The sequence below is a fragment of the Prosopis cineraria genome, unplaced genomic scaffold, assembly GCF_029017545.1.
Source record: "Prosopis cineraria cultivar Desert tree isolate PC_DT_omini unplaced genomic scaffold, ASM2901754v1 PC2, whole genome shotgun sequence".
Taxonomy (NCBI): Eukaryota; Viridiplantae; Streptophyta; class Magnoliopsida; order Fabales; family Fabaceae; genus Prosopis; species Prosopis cineraria.
Window position 1 is genome coordinate 351584 of NW_026555333.1, and position 25385 is coordinate 376968.

Below are 25385 nucleotides of genomic sequence, written 5' to 3' on the forward strand. Positions count from 1 at the left end.
ACATTGATTCACGCGTCCAAAAACATAGAAGAGTTTAGCGCTTGTCTGGTCCAAATCATGAGGGCCTAAGGGTTGACTTTGAGGGAAGGTTTACCGACAGATGCCTAAGTTCTTGGGAAAACGAAAATTTTTATTCTCAATTTTTTTCCAGTTATTAATTTAGTCTCTGTAATTTGTCCATTATCAATCATATTCCTATGGTTCATTATCAATCATGTTCCTATGGTTCATTATCAATCATACAAAAGTTGTCTTTACGGTTTGAAAGTAATGTTAGGGAAAATGACATGGACCAAATGGGATTAATTTCATTTCCTTCATGCCATTTTCAAATCATACAGATTACTTTCGTATGATTTTAAAATTACAGGGACATGATTAATAAGGAACGAACTACAAGTACTTAAATTGATAACTGGAAAAAAAAAATGGAGACTAAGAATTTCATTTCCCCCGAGAGTAACAAGACACTGGCATGTGCGCGTATAAAACTTAAATGGTCTCCTCATTGGAGTTCACAACAATAACAAATTCACAATTGCCTCAATAAAATTTATTTGACATTTAGATAAAAGAATTGACATCATAGCAAATAGATTCACCGTCTCAAGAACTGCGCCACACGGCCGTAAAGCTCGTTCTGTCCAAAAATGAAAAATCCACCGACCTAGGGGGAATGCAAGGTTTTATAGCATCTGATCTGACACGTAATCGAAGCAAAGTGAAGGAAATGGGAAAAATGATAGCCAAAAGAATGAACAAATGATTAATCCACAACATTCTTACACGTAATGATCCCCTCGTTATGATGATACTGTTCGGACTGGACTGATAAAAAATATATATAATAGAAACGACGGTGACTGGAATCCTGCTCAATGCGAAGAAGGCAATTCTGATGGTGGATTTAGGATTAAGATGGTGATGAACCAAAGTCCAAATTGGGGAAGACGCCCGGTGGTCTCCCCTGGGGTTCGATGGAAAGCAAGTGACTTGAATCGCCTACCACATCCGCCCATCCATAGTGAGGTTCGGCCCTTCACAGAGAGAACAACTGTCAAATGTAAATCAAAACAGGACTAGACCACTAGCTTAATCAATACATTTTTGTTTACATTCATTTCGTCATAGATAAATAAACGCAAAAGGCAAATCATTTCTTTCGTTTGTCCTTTCTTCGCCAATAATCTTTTTTATTATTAGAGAAGTATGTTTTTACTCGTAATAGGTTTCCTCGTCCACAACGATATCCCAGCTTTCACCGGTTGTGCTATTGCCATATTTATGGACTTTCCTGATACAGGTAAGCATCAAATCAGTTAGTGATATAGCATTAAAACACAACTTTAAAAATCATTTCAAGGGTGAAGGGCACGAAAATTGATAAATTGAGGCATAGATTTTCAAAATTATTAGAATACAAGACTTTTTTATATGCCCAGATTCTATACCCGTTTCCGAAGTGTTCCTCCCCCCACGTTCTTGACCAACCTGGTAAAAGAATGAAACTAGTTATATATTGTATCAAATTTAAAGATACAGTAAAACCCAAATACAGTAAAATTGGAGATCGTATGTTCTAAACTTAATATATGCAACAGAAATTGACATGGATAACTCAAGATCCAGAAAAGTAACTTTATTCCCCCAGTGAAATCCAAAGTAGATCAAAAGACCAAGATTATGGAATTTGATATGGTTTAGATTCCACGGGAAGTCTCAAGTGTGATGATAAATCAGATGCAAGCTGAAGATTATATGCTCTTAGAAATATTGAGAAATAAAAATAGCATTAAGTAAATTGCAAAACTATCCTGTAGGAGCTCAATGGAAAATTTCAATAATATCAGCACCAGGTTGGCGCTTGCCAACAAACAAAATAAAATGAAAGCCAGAAAGGACATTACAAGTTGACAAAATTATCATGAGAACATACGCTCATTGCTTGGAGATAAATGCCATGTTTCCCCATGTCGCGAACCTATGCCTTCAAAGAACCTCTCCTCCCACTTGTCTCCCCATTTTGTTCCAAGTTCAGTTTCAGCCCATTTATCTGTCCTGAGTGAGTAAAGAAGAGGGAGAAAAGGCAACTCAGAGCTACTATAAAAGCTAATTTTGAGATGAAAATTTAGAGTACCTGGTCTTTGCCTCCCAAAAATAGAATCAACAGAAAAGTTCAAATTATATAACCGACAACGGGGGGAAAATAGTAATAAAAAAATGAAAAAGAAAACAGAATGAGAGTCCTAGATAAATTATCATAATGTAATGCTTATTGACACACATAAGGTTTTGATTTTATCATCTTGAAGTAACTACAATTCACACTAAACATGTTCCATAACCAATTATCCATCAATTCAATTAACATAAAATTTGTTCAGACCCAAAAAAAAAAAATGTTAGAAAAAGAATAAAGATGGAGAGCTGCACAAAAATTCAAAATTCAATTCCCTCAATTCTTAACATGGTTTTTGCTCGTATCATAAACAATAAAGCATTTCAAAAACATAAACGGTACACCTTAGATAAGATTGCAGTAAAGGGCATAAAGCAAACAAGTTTTAATGGATAATTTAAATGAACCATTTAAGAGCAGAGCCTCTTCCATCATAATGCTCTCCCCACTTTTCCCACCATGATTGTTCATTCAGTCTACCGTACTTATGTGCCCCTTTCTCAGTCCAACCTTTAGCATCGTATTTCTCCCACCTAACAAAATTGAACACAATTAAACATCGTAGATGCATTTAAGTCATAACCAATGCTCACATGAAAACCAATATTGGATGCAAAGCACTACATGACCTTACCATTTTTCATACCATCCAGCATTCTCAGTTCCTGATTTTGCTTGTTTTTGTGCACTCCTTTCTATTCTTGCAATGTTACTGTAATGTCAAACATGCAACACTTATTGTGTCAAGAAGTTAAGGGGTTTAGTTAATTACAATAAGCAGAGAATAGCCAAATAAAAGCTATGACCTCCATTCATCTTGATGAAGGTTTTCTTGCCATGTTTCCCACCATGAATCACCTTCAGCATTCCGACCAGATTTTTCCACGCCTGAAAAAAAAAAAAAAATATATATATATATATATATAAACCCAATCAAATGCGAGGGCACCCTCTTGAGATAAACATTTACATTACCCAAGAGGTTGACAAATAATAAACACTATATCTATGGTTCTCAGCATTTCCCGAATCAATAGACCATTCACAATTGGTATTGCATCACAATAGAAATAACTTGTTGAGTGTCCTAAAATGACAGGTAATTTACTGAAATTGCAGTTGATGATAACATTTGATTCCAAGCAAGGTTCAGCAGAGGTCAGAAATGTTAGCCAGCATATATAACAGTATGAAACCTGTACATGATTGGACAAATATATAAATCCATGAACTTTCGGTAACCTGATATCTGCACAATCTTATTGTCATTTATCGGAATAGGTGGAATTCTGCATTGCATTACAGCTCTGTTCTCACATCATTTAGTAGAAAGTTCTTTGACACCACTTTTTTTCATTTATTTAAGCTATTTTGACAGTTTATACCATTTATTTGACCTTCATACATTCATTGCAATTGGAAAGGGCTTTAGCTGCTACAAAATAAGCATATAATCACAAATGAACATGAATTACATAGGTTCAGACACAGTGGAGATTAGTAGAGACCGCCTTTTTTTTTGTGGGGGGGGGTTGTGGCTCCAGTAACAAAATCTTAACCGCCAATATTGGAGCTGGCACATGCGGAAGTATGCTTCCATATGAAGGAAATCTTATTCTATCCAAGTATTGACACAATCAACAGACGCACTAAATATGAAACAAAACAAAAGTTTCTAGAACAGAGTCAACATTACATAATTTCAAGCTGCTCTAGCAAACCAAGATGAAGCAGCATACCTAACTCCTTATATCCAGTCCAGTCACTCTTCTCCCACCACTGTCAATTAGATCAATAAAGCCAATTAAATGAATCCACCTGGGATGTGATATATGATTCACCTTGAAGCATCCATGACAGAGAAATAGAAAAGCATTACAGCATGCTCACTATAAATGAAACAATATCTTACAGTACACTAATCACCTAGCTTCCATATCTACCAGCGAGAAATAAGATTTATAATTTGGCAATGACTTGCCAAGAACAAACAACAAAACACGAAATAGAACATTGAAGATTTTCATAAAGTAATATTTCAATGGGTAAGCCTCCAAGAGAAAATAATGAAAATAACTCTAAGAGTTTCCTCAAAAGCCTTATAATTTGTTGGTACGTAATATAAACAACTTTTGTATGAAAGTATAATGAACATTGAGGGATATAATCACATAGTATTCATTCAAAATATTACTTTATGAAGAACTGCTCCCATGTATTTATTTCCTGACCCACAGTGCTTGTAATTTGAAAATTATAAATACCGTTTCTTTCCAATCTGAGGAACCATCATGGGATTGACCACCCACCCTAGTCCATCTACATCTATGTCCATTTCTGCCCAGCTCTTCCCCACTTTCTCTGTACCAGGTACTACCATCTTCATTCGTGCCAGACTCGTTCACATTTTCATTCAATAAGTTGATATCCCAGTCCTTCTCATTTGCTATACCAGTGTCTGTAAAGGAACAAGTGATCATGGACAGGCATGCTCTTTTAGATTCCATCATTGCCCTAATTAAAAAATCTTGAAAGGAATTCTAACTGACCTTTTAGAACAAACAACTAACAATTGTAAAGTAAAAATCTAGTACAGATATCAATCACAAGATACCTCTTTTTGGCGGAGTATCACGTGATTGCGGACCAGTATATCTTGGGGTACAACGAGGATAGAACTTTTCTTGCTTCATATTGGAACTGTAACCATTATGACATAGAGCAGCATAATCATTGAGAAGAATTTTTAGCAATTGCTGTGTGCAGAAGGTATTAACAACAGCCAAGTAAAAGCACCATTATCATATATTCCACAAAATAAAATGTTGTTTGTTTAGTTGAGATAATAATGTAGGAGAACAAAAGGTAGGGAAAAATAAATTAAAGTACCCTATGTCCTTCCATCACTCTGTCAAATCATTTCAGCTCCACTACATGATAAAACAAACAACTAGATAAATTCTATTTTGAACTAGTATAACAATTCAAACACAATCCAGTCATTGTTTGCTGTGGCTATTAACATTTAACATCAATGTCTTTATTGACATGTCATATAGGTATATTGTTTATTAAATTAATGGCTTAGTGAAATTTAAGCATCTTCTTCCACTTGTGTTTAACTGATTACATAAGTACATTGCTTAATAAGTGGACTGGCGAATGACAAGCATTTTCATCTATTTATGTTTACACATTATACACACAGCCTCAAGTCATACTTCTGTATAAACAAACTCATTGTTCAATGCATCTATACTCAATGCTAGGGTAGATGCATCTTACAAACTAAGCCAAGCAGAAAACAGTTAGTTGAGTATGGATAGCTTCAGACCATGCACAAACTCTATAATGGATAGCTTCAGACCATGCACAAACTCTATAACTATGTGCAGGATTACGGACGTCAAGATTTTCATTCAAACTTCGCTGGGAGGGATTTGAAAGGCATTGTGAAGTAACAACCGTGAGTTTTCATAAGTTATATGGAGCAATTTTTATCTCCCACGAGCCTAAAGGTCATCTGCCATCATCAGCATATTGTAAAACATAATGATTTGATTCTGTATATTAGAAGATAAAAAAAAGTCTCACATCTAAGGATTAAAAGACAAATCATGAATATATAAACTTAAGAAGTATTTAACCAAACGGCTTAAGCTATTTTAGTGGAGTATATTATCTTTAAGCACACTTAATATAAGACTTCTAATATAGTATTATGAGTCATTTGATCAAAGACAAAAAATGAGAAAAAAAAAGGGAAAAAATGAAAGATAAAAAAGTTAAGAGATTAAAAAAACAGGAGAGAAACAAAAGAAGAGATTGAATAGACGGCTTTTGAAACTTAAAAAAAAAAGTGCAAGTCCGAAAAAGGCAAAAAAAGAAAAGGGAGAAGGAAAAAAAAAAAGTAACAGAAAAAATATTAAAAAATAAAAGAAAATCTCATGACAAATCGTAAATAAACAATGTCAGGAAATACTAATCAAAAGAGAAGTATATTATCTTAATATAAAATTTCTAACAATGTACGACAAGAAAAACTTAGAGACAATGATAGAAAATGGAGTTCTTGTAAATAATTCTAACTATCCTAAGCACCTAGCTTAAATTGGCGTCAGGACGCTCCAAGCGGAAGTTAACTTAGGTTAGAGACATTAGCTATGTAAAAGAAATCGACGAGACCTAAACTATGTCAGTTTCATTGAAGCGCCGCCGGCGGAGCCTTATTTACAGAAACTCCATGCTACTTTTCAAGAAATGTTGACATTACTGTAGTTCGGAAATGGACATAAATTAAAATTGGACACGCACTGGGGAGAAGCAAAAGGCATTGCGGGGCAGGCTTGAACTCGAACTCTGTGAGAGCTCTTCCTGGAATCGAACCACCATTCTTCGCTCTTCTCGCAGCTTTCACTTCGAATCGGGGTTGCTGAGTCGGAACAACAGCGAGTGACTTGACAGACTCGAACACGGTCATGCTCAAAACCCACCTTTCGACGATTTCGAGGATCGAATGCATGGTTATGCAGGGGAAGCAGATGTCGTCTTGGTTTGAAATCAAAATGCGCAGAGAAGCCTCTAGAACTCGCCGCCATTAGTACAGCATGGCATTGACAAACCGGGAGGACGAAGAGCGCCAGTATGCTACATATTGTGACTAGAGAAACGATAGAATGAGATCACGAGAAGATCTTTGTTTGCAGACATTTGACGGCGGCGAAGATCCCCAGTTAGAACTTCAGGAGTAAAAGAGAGAAAAACGTCGCCGCGTAGGCGTAGGCGGAGGAGGGGGTGTGGGTGAGATCAGATCGGGCCTGGGTTTGCAATCCCCAAAAGTCAAAATTCAATCACTTATACACGTCAGCGAAAATATTCCTCCTCCGGCTATTTCTCCAAACCCTAACTCCATTTCGTTATGCCACGTGTCAAGCCTTCAACTGCATCTGCTCCCTTATTGGATGGCACGTAAGTGGTTCTAGGCTCGCACGTCGAGGGCATCATCCTCCCAGTTCCTACCAATTAAGAGGTCTGTGTTTGAGGCGTGAGCGTAGTTAGGCCAAAAATATTTGTAGAGCAACCCCAACAATTTATTAATGATATAATTTTATCAATGATTCTGCCTCCTCTAAAATATATTCACTTCATTAAAAAATATAAAATATTTTTAATTAAATTTTATCATTCAATAAAGTAATTATTTACTTTTCAATTAATCTTATTTTTTTATATTTATTTCTATTAAACACCCTATAATAAATATAAAGTCACTGTTAATAACGGCACTTTTAAAAAAAGGCAATGATTACATTTTAAAAAATTAAAAATATTTTATTTTTTTAACATTCAACTCCTCAAAAAATGTCTTATATTTTTTAATGAAAGGAGTAAGATATTTTCTATTACTATTATTAATTTAAAATGCATGACATTTTATAAAGGGTCTATAACATTAAATTTGTTATTTTCATAAATGTTATTATTAATGGTATCTTGAAGAGAGGTTATATAAAAAAATGCAAAACAGCAAATTAGCCTTAAATTACGAGTTCAGAGTGTTTGAAACTCTAAACTCATTTTTAATATAATATTTTTTAATAATTTTTAAAAATAATACAATTTAAATTTTACTATTAATAAAAATTAACTTTAATTATTAATCGATAAAAAAATGATACTCTCTCAATTCAAAAATATAAGGCATTTTTTAATGAGTTAAATATTAAAAAATATAAAGTATTTTTAATTTTTTAAGATGTAATCATTGCCTTTTTTTTCTAAAAGTATCTATATTGATGATGACTTTATATTTATTATAAAATATTTACTAGAAATAAATATAAAAAGATAGGGTTAGTTTAAAAGTAGATAACTACTTTATTAGAGGTGATATTCGATTAAAAATGTCTTACATTTTTTAACGAAAAGAGTGAAATATAATATTAAAAAATACATAAAATAATTAGAAGAATGAAATAAATGACTCAAAATTTAAAAACAAGGACTAAAAAAATTATAAAAAATTGCCAACAAAATTTTATTGGTCTTTTTTATAATTTTTGGTGTCATTCTTTGTTATTTTTTAGTCAATTAATAATCAAAATTAATTTTTATTAATAGTAAGGATTAAATTGTACCATTTTAGAGAGTTAAATGAGAACATTACATTAAAAATAAGTTTAGACATCATACATTCTTTTTTTATGATATTTACAAAGTAGTCATTGCTCAACCATTATAGATAATCTTAAAAAGTATTGAAAATAATCAGAAGAATTGCAGTAAATAGCTCAAAAATTAAAAACAAGGACCCAAAAAAAAAATACAGAAGATGGATTAGAAAATTTTATTAGTTTTTTTATAATTTTTTAGTCAATTAATAATAAAAGTTAACTTTTATTAACATTAAGAGCTAAATTATATTGTTTTTAATAATTGAATGGAAACATTATATTAAAAATAAATTTAGATGCCATATTTTTTTTAATGATCTACAAAGTAGTCATTACTTAACCATTAGTTATTCAACTCAAAAGATCAATATTTTTCTGTTCCCTGTACCTTTGGCACCTGTGGTTGTAGGATTATTTTTCGTTTAAAAACACGAGAAATGAGGTGATTTCTCAAAAAAAAAAAAAGTGTCAAGAAATGATTTAGAGGCTTTGGAATAATTACTCCAATTTACTGTCTCTTTTTAGAAGATTTCTGTGTAGTTTAGCAGTTTTCTCTGATGTTTTAAATGTTAATATTTTTGTCACATGGGTAAAGTTTAACCTCTCAGCCTATGCTCCTCCCTACCCTATCATCGCTTGTTTGCCTCGAGTAAGCTGTCTCTAGCTTTTTCCTCTTGGTTTCTGTAACATCCTGATTTTTTATTCTTTATATAATAAAAAAATTGTGAAATTTAGATTTTGAGAAAAAAAATGATAATAATAGAAATTTATATTATTTGAGGTTATTTAGAAATAATATTATAGTTAGGTATTTAATTATGAATTTAAAAATTTAAATTTAAAACCACGTAAGCAATATTTAGTTAAGATATAATACGTAAATAATTTTTTTTATGTATGTGTTGAAAAAAAAAAAAGAGAGAAGGTAGAAGGAACAAAAAAAAAGGGGTGAAAGGTTGTTGTTTCTAAGTCCCACATTGGTTAGATGAGGGAAGAGAAGAGGTGCCTTCATGTATAAAAAGGAGGGGGTGTGTGCATTAGGAAGCATGAGAGGCTAAGATGCAATTTAGAGAAAATTGCAACTTTTGGCCCAAAGGTTTGAATAATTAAATTCAAACCTATAGTTTTTTTTTAATATAATTTGGGACTCACAATCCCATTTTTATATTATTTTTCTCTCTTCCTCTCACGTTGCTCGACGTTTTCTCACAAGGGGTGATTATTTTCTTTTTCTTCAGGTATGTTCTAACTTTCCTGTTTAGATTAGCATTTAAAAATTTATTTAATTACAAAATTAATTTTATAGTTATTTTCTAAATAATATTAGCTTTCTAGTGATATGATTATTTTGTAGGATAGAGTAAATATTTTGATTAGGATTTTTCTATAGGATAGTTAATCTGATGATATGATGGATTAAAAATATAGGTTAAAATTCTTAGGGATATAATAAATATTATAGAATATTTTCTTGAGGTTGAAACTCATGTTTAAGAATTTTTGAGTTAAAATCTAGATCTATATGGTTGAATTTATGTGGAATCTGAGACGTAGGGATAAACCTATGATTATTAAATATTTATTTAAGTATGAATAGGTATTTTTGAGGTTATAGAAAGGTGATTTGAGGCTTCAGGATAATTCTAAAATTTTTAATTTATTTTTGGATGAATTTTTAGAATGTAGAAGGATGAAATTGTGATACTAGAAGTGAATTGAGGATAAAAAAAATAGTTCATTAGGGTACGAGAATTTTAGAAAAGAATTTGGGAAGTTAAATGAGGCATAAATCTTAAATTAGTGTTAATATGGACTATAGATTTAAGACTTTCTAACTCTTTAAATTAGAGTTATTTATTTTAATGTAAAATTAATATATAGTATTGTGAAATAATTATGTAGATTATATTGACAAAGATAGTGGTGAAAAAGGAGTTGTGAAGGGGAACTTGTTATTCAAGACACAAGGTAACCATTATTAATGTGTTGTGATGAGTGTGTTTGTGAATGGTTATGTGTTGTTTTGTTATTTGGAAAAATTATGAATTATTGAAAATAAATACTGTATATACTTGTTTGAAATTATTGCCAAGTGGGTTAAAAATTTATTTTTGTTTATCATGATGAGATATTATTGTTCGGATATATTCCTGTTTGGATATTTGAATGATGCATGACTTGTCAGGGTATTTTAATGTATGGTGTTAATGGAAATTTCTGTTCGGTTAATTATTACCACGTGGTAAGCCCTCATTGGACCCAATGAGTGGCGTGTCGCTTGGTCCAACTCACCTTTGGCCGGGTGATTTGGCGTCCGAGCATGGCGAAAGGAGGATATAAGGTGCAGTCATGCAAATTAAATACTTGTTCGGTTTGTTTGAAAGTATTGTTCGGTTAAATGTTTTGTGTGCCCACTTAGCAATCGCATGATTAGTTACATCCGCATGCATCATTACATATTAATTTTTGGTTACTGGGACTTTTAAGTCTCATTCCCCGTGGTTAATATTTTTACAGGAGCGAGTCCGGCCGAGAAAGCACCAGAGGTGTAACTGTGGTGTATGAGACACCATCTTTTACGTTGCCTCTTATTTTAGATTATACAATGTATCTTGTGCCAACTTAGGACATATCTTCTTTGTGAAGCATGTAAACTCTAATCCTTTTTATTAAAAGTATTTATATGACCAAGAGGATTATGTCTGTCCCTCTTGATTTATGATCTGATTTGAATAACATGCTATGAGGATCATGTCTGTCCCTCATGGTTCTAATTGTTTTTTTTAGATATTTTAAGACCTGTGGTATATTGTCTTGGATGTATCGTGGTAGAAATTTTTCTACCATGATAAGGGTTCAATGAAAAATAAAAAAAATAAAAAAAGGATTTGTTGAATTAATAACTTGTGAAAAATCGGTCTGTAAATTTGAGGGTGTGACAGTTTCTATCCTATTCAGGGGGAATCATGAGATGGGATTGAGATTAAATTTTAATCTCTTATCCTGTGGTGCTAGAAATCAAGGTGAGATTATGATGTCCTGCTGCCTCAATAAAGTAAATAATATGGGAGAAGCCTGTACAGTAACATTTATTAAAATTTTAAATTACATAATTTATTAAATTTAAAATCAAAATAACACAAACACATAAATCACAACAATTTAAAATCAATTATGAAATTACATTAATCACAACTATAAGTACATGTACAGCTTAAAGTCAAGTATATATGAGACATAACACATTACAATAGTAATTATAAGTAATCTACATTGTGATAGCAATTACAAACAATATCTAAGCTATAAGAGTAATAATAATAAATAAGTTAGACACAATATCAAGTCATTATTCTTCTTCTTTAATTGAAATATGTTAGGCTAGTTACTCTTTTAAAAATAAGGCAAAAAATATCATATAAAAAAGTTATTAGACAAATAGATATAAAAATAAATTTTATTAATATAATTAATATATTGTAAAGAAAGATATTAACTTGTACTAATTACTTTGTATCATTAAAATTATCAATATAAAAAATCTTTAATTTTAAATAAGAATTACACATTATTGAAATTATAATTAATATAATTATAAATTATGTTAATATAATTAATATATTTAATACATATTTTTAAATAAAAAATAATATATATAATATTCGGGATGAGATGGAATGTCCCAAGGACAATCTCATATCCCAAATTGTTTTTTAATCCCATCCTGCAAAGTCTCATCTTAATTTTTTTTAGATTAAGACAGAATTAAACCAATTAAAATAGGTGCAAATTAAACATTCTTAATCTCATCCTTACAAGGGTAGGATTTTTTTTTTATTTTTCCCTTGCCCTTGAAGATTTTTTTTTGTTTTTGTTTTATTTCCCACCCCCTTGGGAGGGCAGGATGGAAACTAGGTTGGAGAGAGCAGGTGACAACTTGCTCCCATTTGTCTCGAGCTCGAGTTGGTCATAATTTAATTTTAACTTGCATCGTTTTATAAAAGTTATTTATGTATGTTTAGCTTGAATAAAATATTTTGCTTTTATTTGTGTATGTGTGGGTATATGTACGTACATTTGCTCTCTCATTGATAAATTCTAGTTCTAATTTTAGAGATTATAAAACACGAAAACACATAAAGCAGACAAGGACTAGATATCAATAATATAATTATCTAAATGAACTCAATCCAGAGTAGTTCCTCATTAAACCCAAATTAAATAATGTCAGGGATTTTATTCTTAAACTTGTTCTCGTATTATAGTGTTTGGGAAGTGAAAACAGTCTCTTACTTATCACACCTGAAGAATAAGAAACACAATACTTATAGTATAAGCAAACAATTACACACATAAAAAATTACTCACTTGTTTTTCGGCCAAGAAAAAATTACTCACTTTGATCTACAATATTGGGCACCATTAATTGCTTCATGGTTTTAAAAAAACGTTAATTAAAATCTCAATCTTTTCAGTAATTTTATATCCTTCTAATCTCATCGTTGAGAGAAATGAGCGTCCACATTTAAGTAAAGGAACTCAAATTGTTGCTTGTTAATTACTTATAACTACCTATCAATATGTCACTGCATGCTTATTGCAACAAGGCCAACACCTATTGCAACAAGCACATGTTCGAATATTAATAAGTAGCCATAAATAATTAACAATCAACAATTCAATGATGAACAATTAAAAACTTGATAGGCTTGATTTATTTTGTTTAAAAGTATTAATCCTGTTGTAACAAGGATGCATTTGTATATTAACAAGTAACTATAAGTAATTAATAAACATCAATTTGGCAACGAACAGGTTAAAAAAAAAAAAATCCCTGACAGGCCTGGTTGATTTTTTCCACTGGTTTGGTCCTACTAAAGTAAGTATGCATTTACATATTGGCAATTAATAACTACGAGTAATTAATAAGTGGTAATTTGAGTTCCTCACACCAAGGCTATTTTCATCTTTTCATCTTAAATCTTCACCTCCACCCCCCCCCCCGCCAAAACCCAATTAGGTTCCTTTGGTGTACAGAGGGAATTTAAGAATCCTGTGATCCTTTTTCACTAATAATAAACTCCATGAGCCATCGAGTGAGATTTTCCCAACATTACACATGCTTGAGCGGTGGCGGACCTACGTTTGAGGTGGGAGGCGCCTTGGTCCCCCAACCTCCCTCATTCCCTTCATATTATTGGGAGAAGAAGAAATAGTTGCAAGTCAGCAAGAGATATAGTCGAGAGGGAGAAAGAAGGTGAAAGTGAAGGTGAAGGTGAGATAATCAAAGAAAAGTACCAGTGGCGCGAAATGGTGTGAGAGACAAAAGAGAGGGGCCAGTGATGTAGAGCGAGAAATGAATGGATATGGAAACAATTTTTGTTTTTTGTTTACCTTATCTGTTATACAGTACTTTCTCTATTTTTGAGTATAATTAAATTTTAACCAACTCATGTACTCTCTCCGTTTAAAAATATAAGATATTTTTAGAAATGTTAAATGTTAAAAAAGATAAGGCATTTTTAATTTTTTTAAGTGTAATCATTGTTTTTTTTCAAAAATGTTCCTATTGATAATAACTTTATATATATTGTAGGATGTTTAATAGAAGTAAATATGAAAAGATAGAGTTAATTAGAAAGTAGATAACTACTTTATTGAGAAGTGAGATTCAGTTAAAAATGTCTTATATTTTTGAACGGAGGGAGTATATAATTTTAAAAAAGTTGATTAACCATGATAACTATGTTTGAAATTAAAAATTTTGGACCAAAACGCTATTGTCATTAACATTTATTTTCTCCTAATTTAATGATGCTATCCATTTATGAGGAACAATTTTTAAAAAAATAATAAACGCTTCTTAAAATTTGTAGGTTTGTTTATAAAAAAACAATAAAGCTTATTAAACTGGATCAAGTATCTTTTTGAATTATAGATTATGAATTTAATTTATATTGAATTAATATATTAAAAATATAAAATTTTATTCAGTTTTTATAATTTTTAATATTTAAAAATTTAATTAATTATATATAATAATCAATTTTCAGAAAATTTGCCCCCTAAGCTCTTGAAACAAGGTCCGCCCCTGTGCTTGAGCCAAATGCAGCAAGCAGCCTGCTGCTTCGCATACGGATTGGACAACATCATCATTTTCATTAAAGATATTCCCCGTAATAATTCGTAATTACTATTTGGACCGGACTCTTTCATTGAACCAGGCCCAACAGTGTGCACGCCACAACTTGCAAAGAATGATCTGACATCACAACGGATCTTAGTCAGTCTGTTTATCTGTATCATTAGTTGCGGATTTCTTTTTCGTTGAAATGATTTTTTGAGTCTTAATTGAATAATTCTTGGAATTTTTGCTTGTCAACATAACACTCCTCCTGATAGCTGGTGATGAAGAGCAACTTGTAATGATTAATTAGGCATGCCCCACCCTGTGATGTTGAATTCCAGAGATGTGACATTCCAAAGCCAACGAGGGCCCTTGTTCCACACCCCCCGAAATAAACAAAAATAAACTGGAAAGAAGAGTTAGCTTGCTTGGTTTTCCGCCACACGGACAACGTGGAATCAAATAACTAAAAGTGGCTACCGCAAAATGTGATGCATGCCGCGAGAATCATTTGATATGGAAACGTATATCTGATGAATTCATCAGGACACGCCATACACATACTGTAACCAAATAAAATTGTTTGATTCCTGTTTATTATTGTAAAGGATGCTTTTTGAACTGAATATAACGGTGCAACCAGGTCCCATGCTCAGCAGTGGATATACGGTTGATCGGCAAGCCCTTCCCAGCTCGCCGCTGAACGAGGATCGCTCACCAAAAGTTCATCCAATATATAGACCGTGTTTTGACTTTCAATGGCGCATCAGATAGTCGCAATAGTAATAATCCGGGATCCCGATCTCCATAAAATCTTCTTGAAATTTATAAACTCCTCCATGATCTTCTTCGACTTTCCATCATACAGAAATCAAGTTTCAAGTTCCAAGATGGCGATCTGTGTCATTACAACCCGCACGCGCAAACAATTAATATGAGAGAGAGATCTAGCAGCCGAACAGGAGGTACATGAAGACTGCTATGAAGACTTGATTAATTAGCTAGATACCCGGTCGTCATGATGGAAAAACCAAAAACACCTGAGAGGGTGAACAGGGTAAATAGCCGTTTGACCTGAGATGCTACCCCAGGATTTTAAAACAATCAAATTTATCAAACGAGTAAATAAGGCTGATAATTTAAAATCCAATGTGGTTTTCTTTTTCCGTTTAGCTCTGATGTTGTTACTTAACGTGTTGGAGGTTTTTTTTCTTTCGAATCTACTCACAACAGCTGAAACTTCTTAAATAAATGTTCTCTCTAATGCTTGGCTCATCGGAATAGACTTAAATAAATGTACTCTATAATGCTTGGCTCATCGGAATAGATGGGATGAGATGCTTCATTTTATTCCGCAATTATACTCCATTTCTCGCTATTAGTTACAAAATTAAATAATTTAATGCCCCGTAAGCGTAACAGGAATACAGTTTGTCGTCGTAAAAAATCACGTCAAAAACTGGGCCAGGCCAACTGCACAAAGCTACATGTATTATTGGAGACAACCAGCTAATGAGTCGTGACACATGCATCAGTCAGGTAGCAAATATAAAAGTGAAAAATTACAAATTGTGCACCTGACACTGGTGGTGACCTACACTAGCCATTAAATAAAACAATTCTCAATTTTGTGCCAATAAAACCTGCATTGTCATCATATATATCCTTATTCTTAAACTAAAAAAAAATGATCCGAGGAAACAGCCTAAATATGTTGGAGATCTAGAAGTCATTGGTTTAATTTAGCACAAAGAAGCAGCAGTCACTTGCGTGATTCTTGGGAGGGGAGTGAATTAGTGTGATAATGTGATACAAATCAAAGCAGGATTCGCCGCGTGATTTCTAGTTACACGTGTGATTAGGTCAAGTGTTAGCAAGTATTTTAAGAAAATCCAGCGTGTCAAAGCCGCGTGTCCGTTATATGCCCACATGACTCACAGCTGGACTTATTCGCGGATCCAACTCCTCACGTGCGTCTCTCTCTCCCCATCCTTCCACTGTCATTTGGTTCCTCTATCGTTGTTTCTTCATGTCTAAACCCACGCCCTTTTATATACCTCCCTATTTCAACTGTATGGATCACACATCTGTTTATTAGCCAAAGCACCCAGTAATTAAGCTCTCCATATTCCCTCCAGACATGGTCGGCGTTTTCGGTCGCTCTCTGAGCTTCCCAAACAAAAATCCTAGCCGTCCACGCATATCCCACCACATCAGGTCCATCAGTCTTCCCTGCAGATCTCACCCTCTGGTTTCCCAGATCAAAGACGACATCAACCAGCTCGTCTCCTGGACTTCTACTTCCAAACTCCACCAACAAACAACCACTAATCTCTGCCACGGTTTGAACCGTCTGGCAGAATTGCACGACACCCTCGAGGATATCTTCCAGCTTCCTCATGCCCAAGAGTCGCTCCGCCGCCAGCCCCGGTGGGTCGAGAATCTTCTACAAGACTTGCTCCGCTTCATCGACGTCTACGGAAGATTCCAATCCTCCGTTCTGGCTTTTAAAGAAGAGCAGTCGGCTGCTCAGGTGGCTGTAAAGAAGAGAGACGACTCCAAGGTGATTCTGTACGTGAAGGCTGAGAAGAAGATGGCCCGAGAGATGGAGAAGCTGGTGTCGGGAATCCGATGCGTGAGCCAGAATTATGGAGTGACGCCGACAACGCTGGTGCCGATAGGAGATGCTGAGGTGGCAGGGGTCATCGTGGATGTTATCCGCGTGACGGCGAGCGTTTCGATTGCTCTGTTCGGCGGGATCGCGTCATCGTTAGCGTCGAGGAAGTTGTCGTGGGGGCAGTTGGTGAAGCTGTCGAGGAGCGGCGGGAGTGAGAGAACCGAGCAGGAAGGCGTCAAAGAACTGCGGGTGGAAAGCCTGCACAGTTTGAGGAAAAGGGGCGACGAAGAGGTCAGATCAGCGCTGAAGAGGATGAGGGATTTGGAGAGTTCCTTGAGCCTTATCGAAACTGTTAGTGACGGGGTTTTTAGGGCGTTGATCAATTCCCAGGTTGCTTTGCTCAACACTCGCACGCAATAGGCAGCTACATTATGAATTGATGATTTTAAACCAGAGAAGGGGAACAAAACCTTCCTGAAACCATGTATTTATTTATTTATTTATTTTTACTCTGTGCTAGAGCGCATGCAAGTGCCCACACAGCGCGATGTTAAAGGGTGCCCGCGTGTAAACATGCCATTTTCTCCCCGTCTCGTACTGGAAGTCAACCTTCGCCATGTGTCAACTCTTTGTATTAACAACTATTAGGAAGAATGATGTAAAGTACCAAAAGATTAAATTAATTCATACAGTTAGATCTTCACAAAATTTTTTTAAAAAATAAGTTATCAAGGGATAATTTCAAACTAAAATTTTAATTACAAATTAAGAATTATATTTAAAACTTAAATGTCTTATTTATAATTTAATTAAACTCTTTAATTTACAATTATTCAAATCAATAATGATAATTTAGAGCCTGTTTAATTTCTGTTCTCATTTTTTATTTTAAAAAATGTTTTGCAATACAATTTTTAATAATAAAATAGAAAAAATATGTTTCCTCCGTATTTGTTTCTGATCTCGTGAACCCATTCATCTGCTACAGCTGCCTTATCAGTGACTGTTGTTTTTATGGACTTCCCGTGCTTCGCTGTGTATTTTTCGGCGGCAAGGTTGTAGGACGTGTCTGAGAATTGAGACGTTAGACATTTCTCTTTTCAAGCTTCAGCGTAGTTGGACGATTGAAAATATATTTCGTAAAATTAGGGATGAAATTAAAATCTGATATAATTAGTGAACCAAAGTTATACTTCAGCCGTTGATTAGATAAAATAACCTTTATTGATGAATGGAATTACTGTGACATTATTTGTCCACCCTTTTTTTTTTTTAAACATGGATTGCCATATGCATCCTCCGACTTATGAATCGCACCTTGCTCCTTTTACAATCCTCATTCACCATATGGGCTCTTGCGAGTTTCAAAGTCTCTATTAAACTCGCCTTCCTCTACTTCAATTCGGTCCACCCCGAAAAGGAAAAAAAATCGTCTTCCTCGTTTTTTGCTTGGATCATGTATTGTGATTGGTTTTGGAAAAATAATAGCAACATAGCCCATATCATTATTTTAGTATATAAATAAATGTATGTGGTTTATAAATATTATTACGTGTAATTATTAATACCAATAATATCAATTAAATATACAACTAAGAGTAGGAGCCATGTTATGTTTCACCTCAAACTTCGTGTGAATTAATTTTCAGCTGTTGAAGAAAGTAAAAAGAAAACGTTTATAACCATGCATTCAATAGTGAAGTGATGTCAAAATACAGAACGACGACTCGCATTCATGGAGGACTCGGGATGTTTGTGGAAAATTAACTTGGATCCAAACAATCAAAGATTCATGTATTTAAAGATATCAATACAAGAAAATGTGAACATGTACAAATTACACATGTTATCGCTGTACCCATCCACTTGTTTGTTTTCATTCGTCCGTGCAGCATATACTTACTTTGTTAAATCATCCTATTCAACACTTATTTTCTACCGAAAAATGCTTTTAAAATGTAGTTAGAGACGAGAACACGTGCCAACATCTTATGGATTACAATAATGTCAAATTATAAAAGTATATATCAATCATATGCGCGATATTTAATTTATGCGAAGTCAAAATGTTTTTTTTTTCATTATTTTTGGACTGGCGTATTAATCTTGATACATGTTTTTTTTTTAAGAAAATTAGATTACAGATATTGCTGCATCGTTATCATGGAGATATACTCCTCCGGTCTAGTATATAAGTCACTTTCTAGAAACATAATCTGGTTTCACTTTATAAGTCATTTGTTGATGAGATTATTTTGTTTCAAATTAAAATTCTCAAATTACCCTTAAAAAGTAAAAGAGAGAAAGATAAAAAAAATAATATTATATGATTAACTTACTTTTTGCTTTTTACTTGAGGGTTATGTTTGAAATTTTACTTACTTTTATTTCTTGTATTTTTATTATATTGATATTAATGAGGTTGGTAGAAATAATTTATAAATAAAACTGAAGGAAATATGTCATCTCACGTAGCTCCGTGGTCATGGGGATGAGGGGGATGGAGGCAGAAAAATTGAAATTGAAATTCTTCTTATAAGTTGTAATAATACCGAAACCAAACGCGCTACTAATAGCACTGCAAACTGCATTTTTTTTTTTTGTTTGAGCAATACAATATTAGGGCGTGAAGCACAAATGAAATGCGTGAAGCTGAACCGTATTCATTTTAAGTCAATGAAAGTCGGAGCAGTTTTTCTGATTTCCTGGTGTATTTATTTAAATATCTCTCCCCCCCCCCAACACACACACACACACACACAAGGAACTTTGATAAACGTGAAATTAAGTGTCTAGTCAAAATTTAACGGGGTTTAAGAATTGGATGACGTATAATATATCTCATCACATACCGTTGGGATCATGATTCATGAAGCATTTTGGCTGAGATTGCAGGGTCGTGGGTAAAGCAACAAATGATGAAGGAGAGAACGTAACTGAGGAAAGAAAGGGGGGTTCTTCAATTGAAAGCGAATAATGGCGTTAAGGCGCAAAGTTATGGTTGTCTGTAAAACGCCTCAACTCTCAGCATGATTGCAACCAAGTACGAAGAATAAACTTTAATGTCTCCATCCTACTGTTTACCAACGAACTCCCAGAAAAGCAACGCTAACGCAGCATGGCTTCCTAAATGACAGTGTTGCCTTTATCCTTTATCGGATTCCACGAGCCGGGCTTTTTGGCCACATGAAGGATACTGTTATCAGTTGGGACATGTGACTGTAGTTTTGAAAGTTGGAGGTGGTTTTGGTAGATTATGGTACGATGCACAGCGTCGGCGGAAGATGACCCATCCTGCTATCGTAGGTTAACCCAGGATTGCCGAGTCCATGTGAGCACGCAGCAACAAACGAACAAACAAACAAATTGCGGGGAGTTGGAATTCCACCCAGCAGGGCAGAATCTTCTTTTGAGGCAGGGGACGTGAATGCCGAACTTTTCCATTTCATGATAGCAAGTGCCAAGTCTCCCGTTTCCATCATTTTGCCCCTGCACCCACATTAACTACCCCCCAAATTCACCAATCATAAATCACTTTGAATTTAATGTAACTCCGAATCATCACACCCGGATTCGTTCTTCCTCGTCATGATCGCTCCAAAAGTTGCTTTGCCAGATCATCATCACTCCTCCTGCTAATCTCCTACTAATGCCTCCTTTAAACCAACGCTGCATTTGGATTTAAACTCACTGAACCACCGCTATTTTCAAAATTAACCTTACGTTACCCTTCTTCACCTTTGCACTGCACTCACTTTTCTTCATGCGTGCTCTCCTGTGACTCAGTCAGATAGAAAATACTTCAAACATTTTCGGAATTAAGCTTCCCCTGTTCTTTAATATTTTTTTAAATTGAACCATGCATGTTTTTTTTTTTGAAATAACCATGCATGTTAAAATGTGTTAGAAATCCGAAAAATAAGTGAAAAAAGAGTGAAAGTAAAAAAGTGCACAAGACGTGACTTTGATTATTATTGAATGACAAATTCTATTGTTTTGGGCCTACAAGAACTGCAGATGGAAATGTGGAACAAAAGTTAAAAAAACGAAACGAAACAAAACTCCCAGAAAAAAAAAAAATTAACAAAAGAGACGTTATATGCCAGCACCCGCCACTTTTTTCATGGAGCGGTCCACTGAGAAGTCAATGATATTGCCTTGAGTGGCAAAATCAAAACGGCCAATAGAACACCATCCGTATATCAAGCTTCCCCCATTAATAAAATTAACCCTTCAATTCAAATCATAAGCCGGGCCTGGCTCCAAGTAAACTGCGACATCTATCCCTCAGACAAACTCGCCGGAATTATGGGTTGCAATTCCTCTAGACTGGATCGCCTCCCGGCGGTGGCTCTGTGTCGTGACCGCTGCAAATTTCTAGATGAAGCCCTTCGCCAAAGCTACATCCTCGCCGATGCTCACCTGGCACACATGCACTCTCTCAGAACACTCGGCCCCGCTCTCTACTCTTTCTTCCGTCACCATGAAGATTCCGGCGACTGTGCCGACCGCAAGATCAAATCCAATCCGACCAATTCGCCTCCGCTCGTCGCTTCACCTGACCACGCCTCCTCCTCCAGTTCTGATTCAGATTTACTCGTCCATTCGCATTCTGAATCGTCGGGAACTGAGAATAACACAGATAAGGACTTCCAATTTCTTAACCCGACTCGTTATGATTATCTCGACCGCGACACTGCTCCTGATGACGTGGTTTTCATGAATTATATGCAGCCTCTGTACCCTCCTTTTTCTCCTCCCCAGCCAAACTCAAAGCCACCATCGCCCCCTCCCCCGAGCAGCTCGGCCTGGGATTTCTTGAACTTGTTTGAAACGTTCGAGAAATACGACGTGCGGTACAGTCCGAGTCGTGAGATAAAGGAGGAGAAGAGAAAAACCCAACAAGGCTCGAAGAATGAGGCTACTGAAGCTGTAGATGGATCCGATAACGGAGGGCGCAAGGCGGGCAAAGCAGAAAATGGAGAAGCTAAAAAAGTGAAGGCTGGTTCGAGGGAGAAGGAGGAACGGGGGGCAGAAGATAGCAGCAACTCGGCGAAAGTGAAGTCACCGAAAGGAGTGTCGGAGGTAATGAAAGAGATTCAGATTCTAATGGAGAGAGCATCGTATTCGGGAAGCCAGGTGTTGGAAATGCTTGACGTCGGAAAACTCCGTTACCATCGAAAAATAGCCGTTAATCCAGGTAGGCCCCTTCTGTAACTATTTCCCCTGGCTTTGCCTTCTTTGGTTTATTTTTGAAATTCGGGAATCCGGAATAAATCTCATGGATGACGAGACGGTTGTTGGTATCAGTTTCTTGCAAGATGATGCATGTGTTTACTCCGTTAGTTTCTTCAAAGTCTCCGGCCGTTACAAGCACGGAATCCTCACTTATGTGTCAGAGTAAAGACGAAGGGAATCTGCCTTCTACTTTGAAGAAGCTGTCTCTGTGGGAGAAGAAGTTGTATGACGAAGTCAAGGTATATGTGTTTCTTCTTCTTGTTCACAGACAAATTAAACCGGTTAGCTGGTTGCTATATTCTATTATTGCCTTGCCTCGTATTTATTGTTCACAGTCAATGTTGTTTCAAAATTGATGAATTGGGATAAAGGATAACAGCAAGCCCTCGTTTAAACCTTTTTAAGATTTTTAGAGATCTTCCTTTTAGCAGAAGTGTTAAATTTGGAGGATGTATTATCAAAGCGAATCGGGGAGAGTAGCTAGGGGTAAAAGATTATTGATATATATATATATATATATCAATTCTTTTTTTGCATTTAAAATTTGTTGAGGGAGTTTTGCCCTCCTTGTAGTTATGTCTAGTTGGATTCTGGTGCCGTATAATTTACTATAATCTGTGAAATCAGGTTATTTTAATACAATTTGTGTGGAGACATAACTTTTTATATAATTTGGTCGAAGGATCGCCTTGTGCATTTTGCGACGAGCTAAACAAAGAAATGAACCAGAGCGCGCATAAAATTAGGAATACCTAACAAGAATAAGCAATTTAATTATAATTTATCACAATTAAAAATTTTTAAATAGATTCAATATACCATATCATTTATGAACCATCCAATAATTATACTAATTTAATTAAATAAAATTTTATGTATCATTGCTTTTAATAATTTTATTTTTACAATGAAATATTTATTTAATTTCTAATCTTTTCTCTCTATTATAATTAATATAAGAATTAATTTATATTTAATGTTATTTGAAAGTCATATTTTAATTAGTTATGGACTGTGATAACACGGTGTCCATCTAAGAATTTCTCATGATTCTATGTTTTAAAAAATCACAAATTATTGTTAACATAGCAAATAGCATTGGTGGCTTACGTTTTGAATTTGAAAAATGCGTATGATTTTCAGGTTGAAGAGAAATTGCATGTACTCTACGAGAAGAAATGGAAACAGTTGAATAGCATGAACAAGAAAGGCAGCGATGCCCAAAAAGTGGATTCGCTCGAAAATTTGATCCAAATTATATCTACAAAAATGAAGATTTCTATTCAAGTAGTTGACAAAGTATCAAATACAATATGCAAATTAAGGGAGGAAGAGTTGTGGCCGCTGATCAACGAGTTTATTCTCAGGTATAACACGCCCTGGACAAAGCCAAAGACTAGAGTTTCTGATGAGGGCGGAGAAATTTTTGCCTTACTGGCTTCTTTCACTAATAATTTATTGATTTAATAAAAAAAATTATTTATTTAACTGCTCGAAGCTAGCGGTAAGAAACTAATTGGTATTCTTCTTCTGCTTGTTGATGTGTGGAAAAAAGGTTTCTTGGAATGTGGAAAGAGATGCTCGAGTGTTACAGACGCCAGAAGGAGGGAATTGAAGAAGCCAAGAGGTTAGAGGCGTGGTCATTCAACGGAAAGCTAATTAGCAGAGAGCAAGTAGATGCAGCAATAAGACTGAAGTGCGAGCTGCAGAAATGGAACACAAGCTTCTCGGAGTGGGTTTACGCCCAAAAGTGTCACGCCAAAGCTTTAAACGGTTGGCTCCAGAGATGGCTGCCGGACGAGGGCGGAGAAGAAACAGGGTGTCCATCCGTGTTGGTGTTGTGTGACAAATGGTCGCAAGCAGCGGACAGCATGGGGGAGAAGAACGTGATAGAAGGCGTGAATGAGTTCATTTCGGGAGTGAACGAGCTGTTGGAGAAGTACATACGAGAACTTCAGCCCAGAGTAACAGCGGACAAGGAGTTGGAAAGGAGAGTGAAATTGGCGGAGAGGCAGGAGCAGAAGATGCACAGGGCGGTGCGAGCTCGAGAGGGAAACACCCAAGAATCAGAAGGCGCCGTGCGTCATGCTCTACTTTTTCAAAGTGGCACTGCCACCCTTCCCTCCGCTCTCTCCCACATGTTTGCTGCCTTGCACCACTTCGCCGCCGTTTCTGCCTCCGCATACCAACAACTGCTTTCCCACCACATTCAACTCCACACCACCCACGCTCTCCATTAGTTCTTTTCTTACTGTTCCCATTGCATTCTCTTCTAATTTAACTTTCCCTTAAAAATAATACGCATATTCTTCCGTTACTCTGCTCTTCATTGGCAGCTTCGGGGTGACCTACACCATCGTATTTTTTCTTTTTCTTTTTTTTTTTTTTTTTGGCTGAGATGAGCTGTCCTGATTTTGTCATTGCTGATTGGATTTGATTTCATGAAAACATAATTTTATCGATACATTACATTATCAGAGCGTCGCTGGCATGATAAATATACGCTTTAATATATGGATGCATGCACTTCAACAAACCTCTTTCAATTTATAATATAGCTGTCAGTAACATAATAAGAAGGTTGGAAAAATGTAACATAATAATTAAAAAAAATATATTGTTAGGTGCATTGATGCACTTAATTATGCCACATACACTGCGAAAATCAATCAACTTAAAATTATAGTCAGAAATTACAAGATTAATTTTTTAAAACTCAATTTGATTATCCTAGCAAGAATATTCACGTTAGAAGTTTGATTGGATGTGAGGGGAGGAAAAATTTTAATAATTCTTTTTTTGTTTGGTTAGATAAATGGAATGTAAGAATGTACCTCCCTCCCTCTTGTTTAGTTAAAACAAAGTGGGAGGATTGGGAAGAATTATTAAAATCACTCGTCCATCAAGCACCGTATAAACAAACATATATACTCCCATTGAAATACCTTATACGCAGTAGTTCATGAGTAAAGTTAGGCAAACTCCCCTCCCGTTATTCTTCATTTCCTTCATAACATGAGCGGGATTCAGTAAGATTTGGGTGGGTGAATT

At 34.9% G+C, this 25385-nt stretch overlaps 3 protein-coding genes and 1 long non-coding RNA gene across 6 annotated transcripts; 3 read left to right on the forward strand and 1 right to left on the reverse strand.

Annotated features, from left to right (window-relative positions):
* Positions 1–416: 416 nt before the first annotated feature.
* LOC129303472 (protein EARLY STARVATION 1, chloroplastic) lies at positions 417–7021 on the reverse strand. 3 transcript variants are annotated; one of them, XR_008591497.1, is made up of 12 exons: positions 6494–7021; positions 4794–4879; positions 4444–4637; positions 3919–3958; positions 2986–3067; positions 2814–2891; positions 2587–2712; positions 1937–2058; positions 1452–1491; positions 1220–1294; positions 787–1037; positions 417–695 (listed from the first exon to the last, which is right to left on the reverse strand). XR_008591497.1 is itself a non-coding variant. In XM_054942814.1 (11 exons), exons 1-11 carry the CDS (start codon positions 6775–6777, stop codon positions 914–916), a joined length of 1251 nt encoding a protein of 416 aa, XP_054798789.1. In that variant the 5' UTR covers positions 6778–7021; the 3' UTR covers positions 417–913. The 3 variants fall into 3 exon arrangements, 1 of the variants encoding a protein (XP_054798789.1); XR_008591496.1 differs by having other exon boundaries at positions 417–700; XM_054942814.1 differs by having other exon boundaries at positions 417–1037.
* A 2408-nt stretch (positions 7022–9429) lies between these two features.
* LOC129301007 (uncharacterized) lies at positions 9430–11142 on the forward strand. The gene is made up of 3 exons (XR_008590884.1): positions 9430–9590; positions 10255–10320; positions 10870–11142. It is a non-coding gene; the product is annotated as an uncharacterized LOC129301007 (long non-coding RNA).
* A 5403-nt stretch (positions 11143–16545) lies between these two features.
* Positions 16546–17699, forward strand: LOC129303867 (uncharacterized). Its single transcript, XM_054943415.1, has one exon. It carries the CDS (start codon positions 16620–16622, stop codon positions 17514–17516), a length of 897 nt encoding a protein of 298 aa, XP_054799390.1. The 5' UTR covers positions 16546–16619; the 3' UTR covers positions 17517–17699.
* A 3537-nt stretch (positions 17700–21236) lies between these two features.
* LOC129302007 (protein ALTERED PHOSPHATE STARVATION RESPONSE 1-like) lies at positions 21237–24651 on the forward strand. The gene is made up of 4 exons (XM_054940670.1): positions 21237–22296; positions 22407–22573; positions 23478–23701; positions 23890–24651. Exons 1-4 carry the CDS (start codon positions 21405–21407, stop codon positions 24572–24574), a joined length of 1968 nt encoding a protein of 655 aa, XP_054796645.1. The 5' UTR covers positions 21237–21404; the 3' UTR covers positions 24575–24651.
* Positions 24652–25385: the final 734 nt, after the last annotated feature.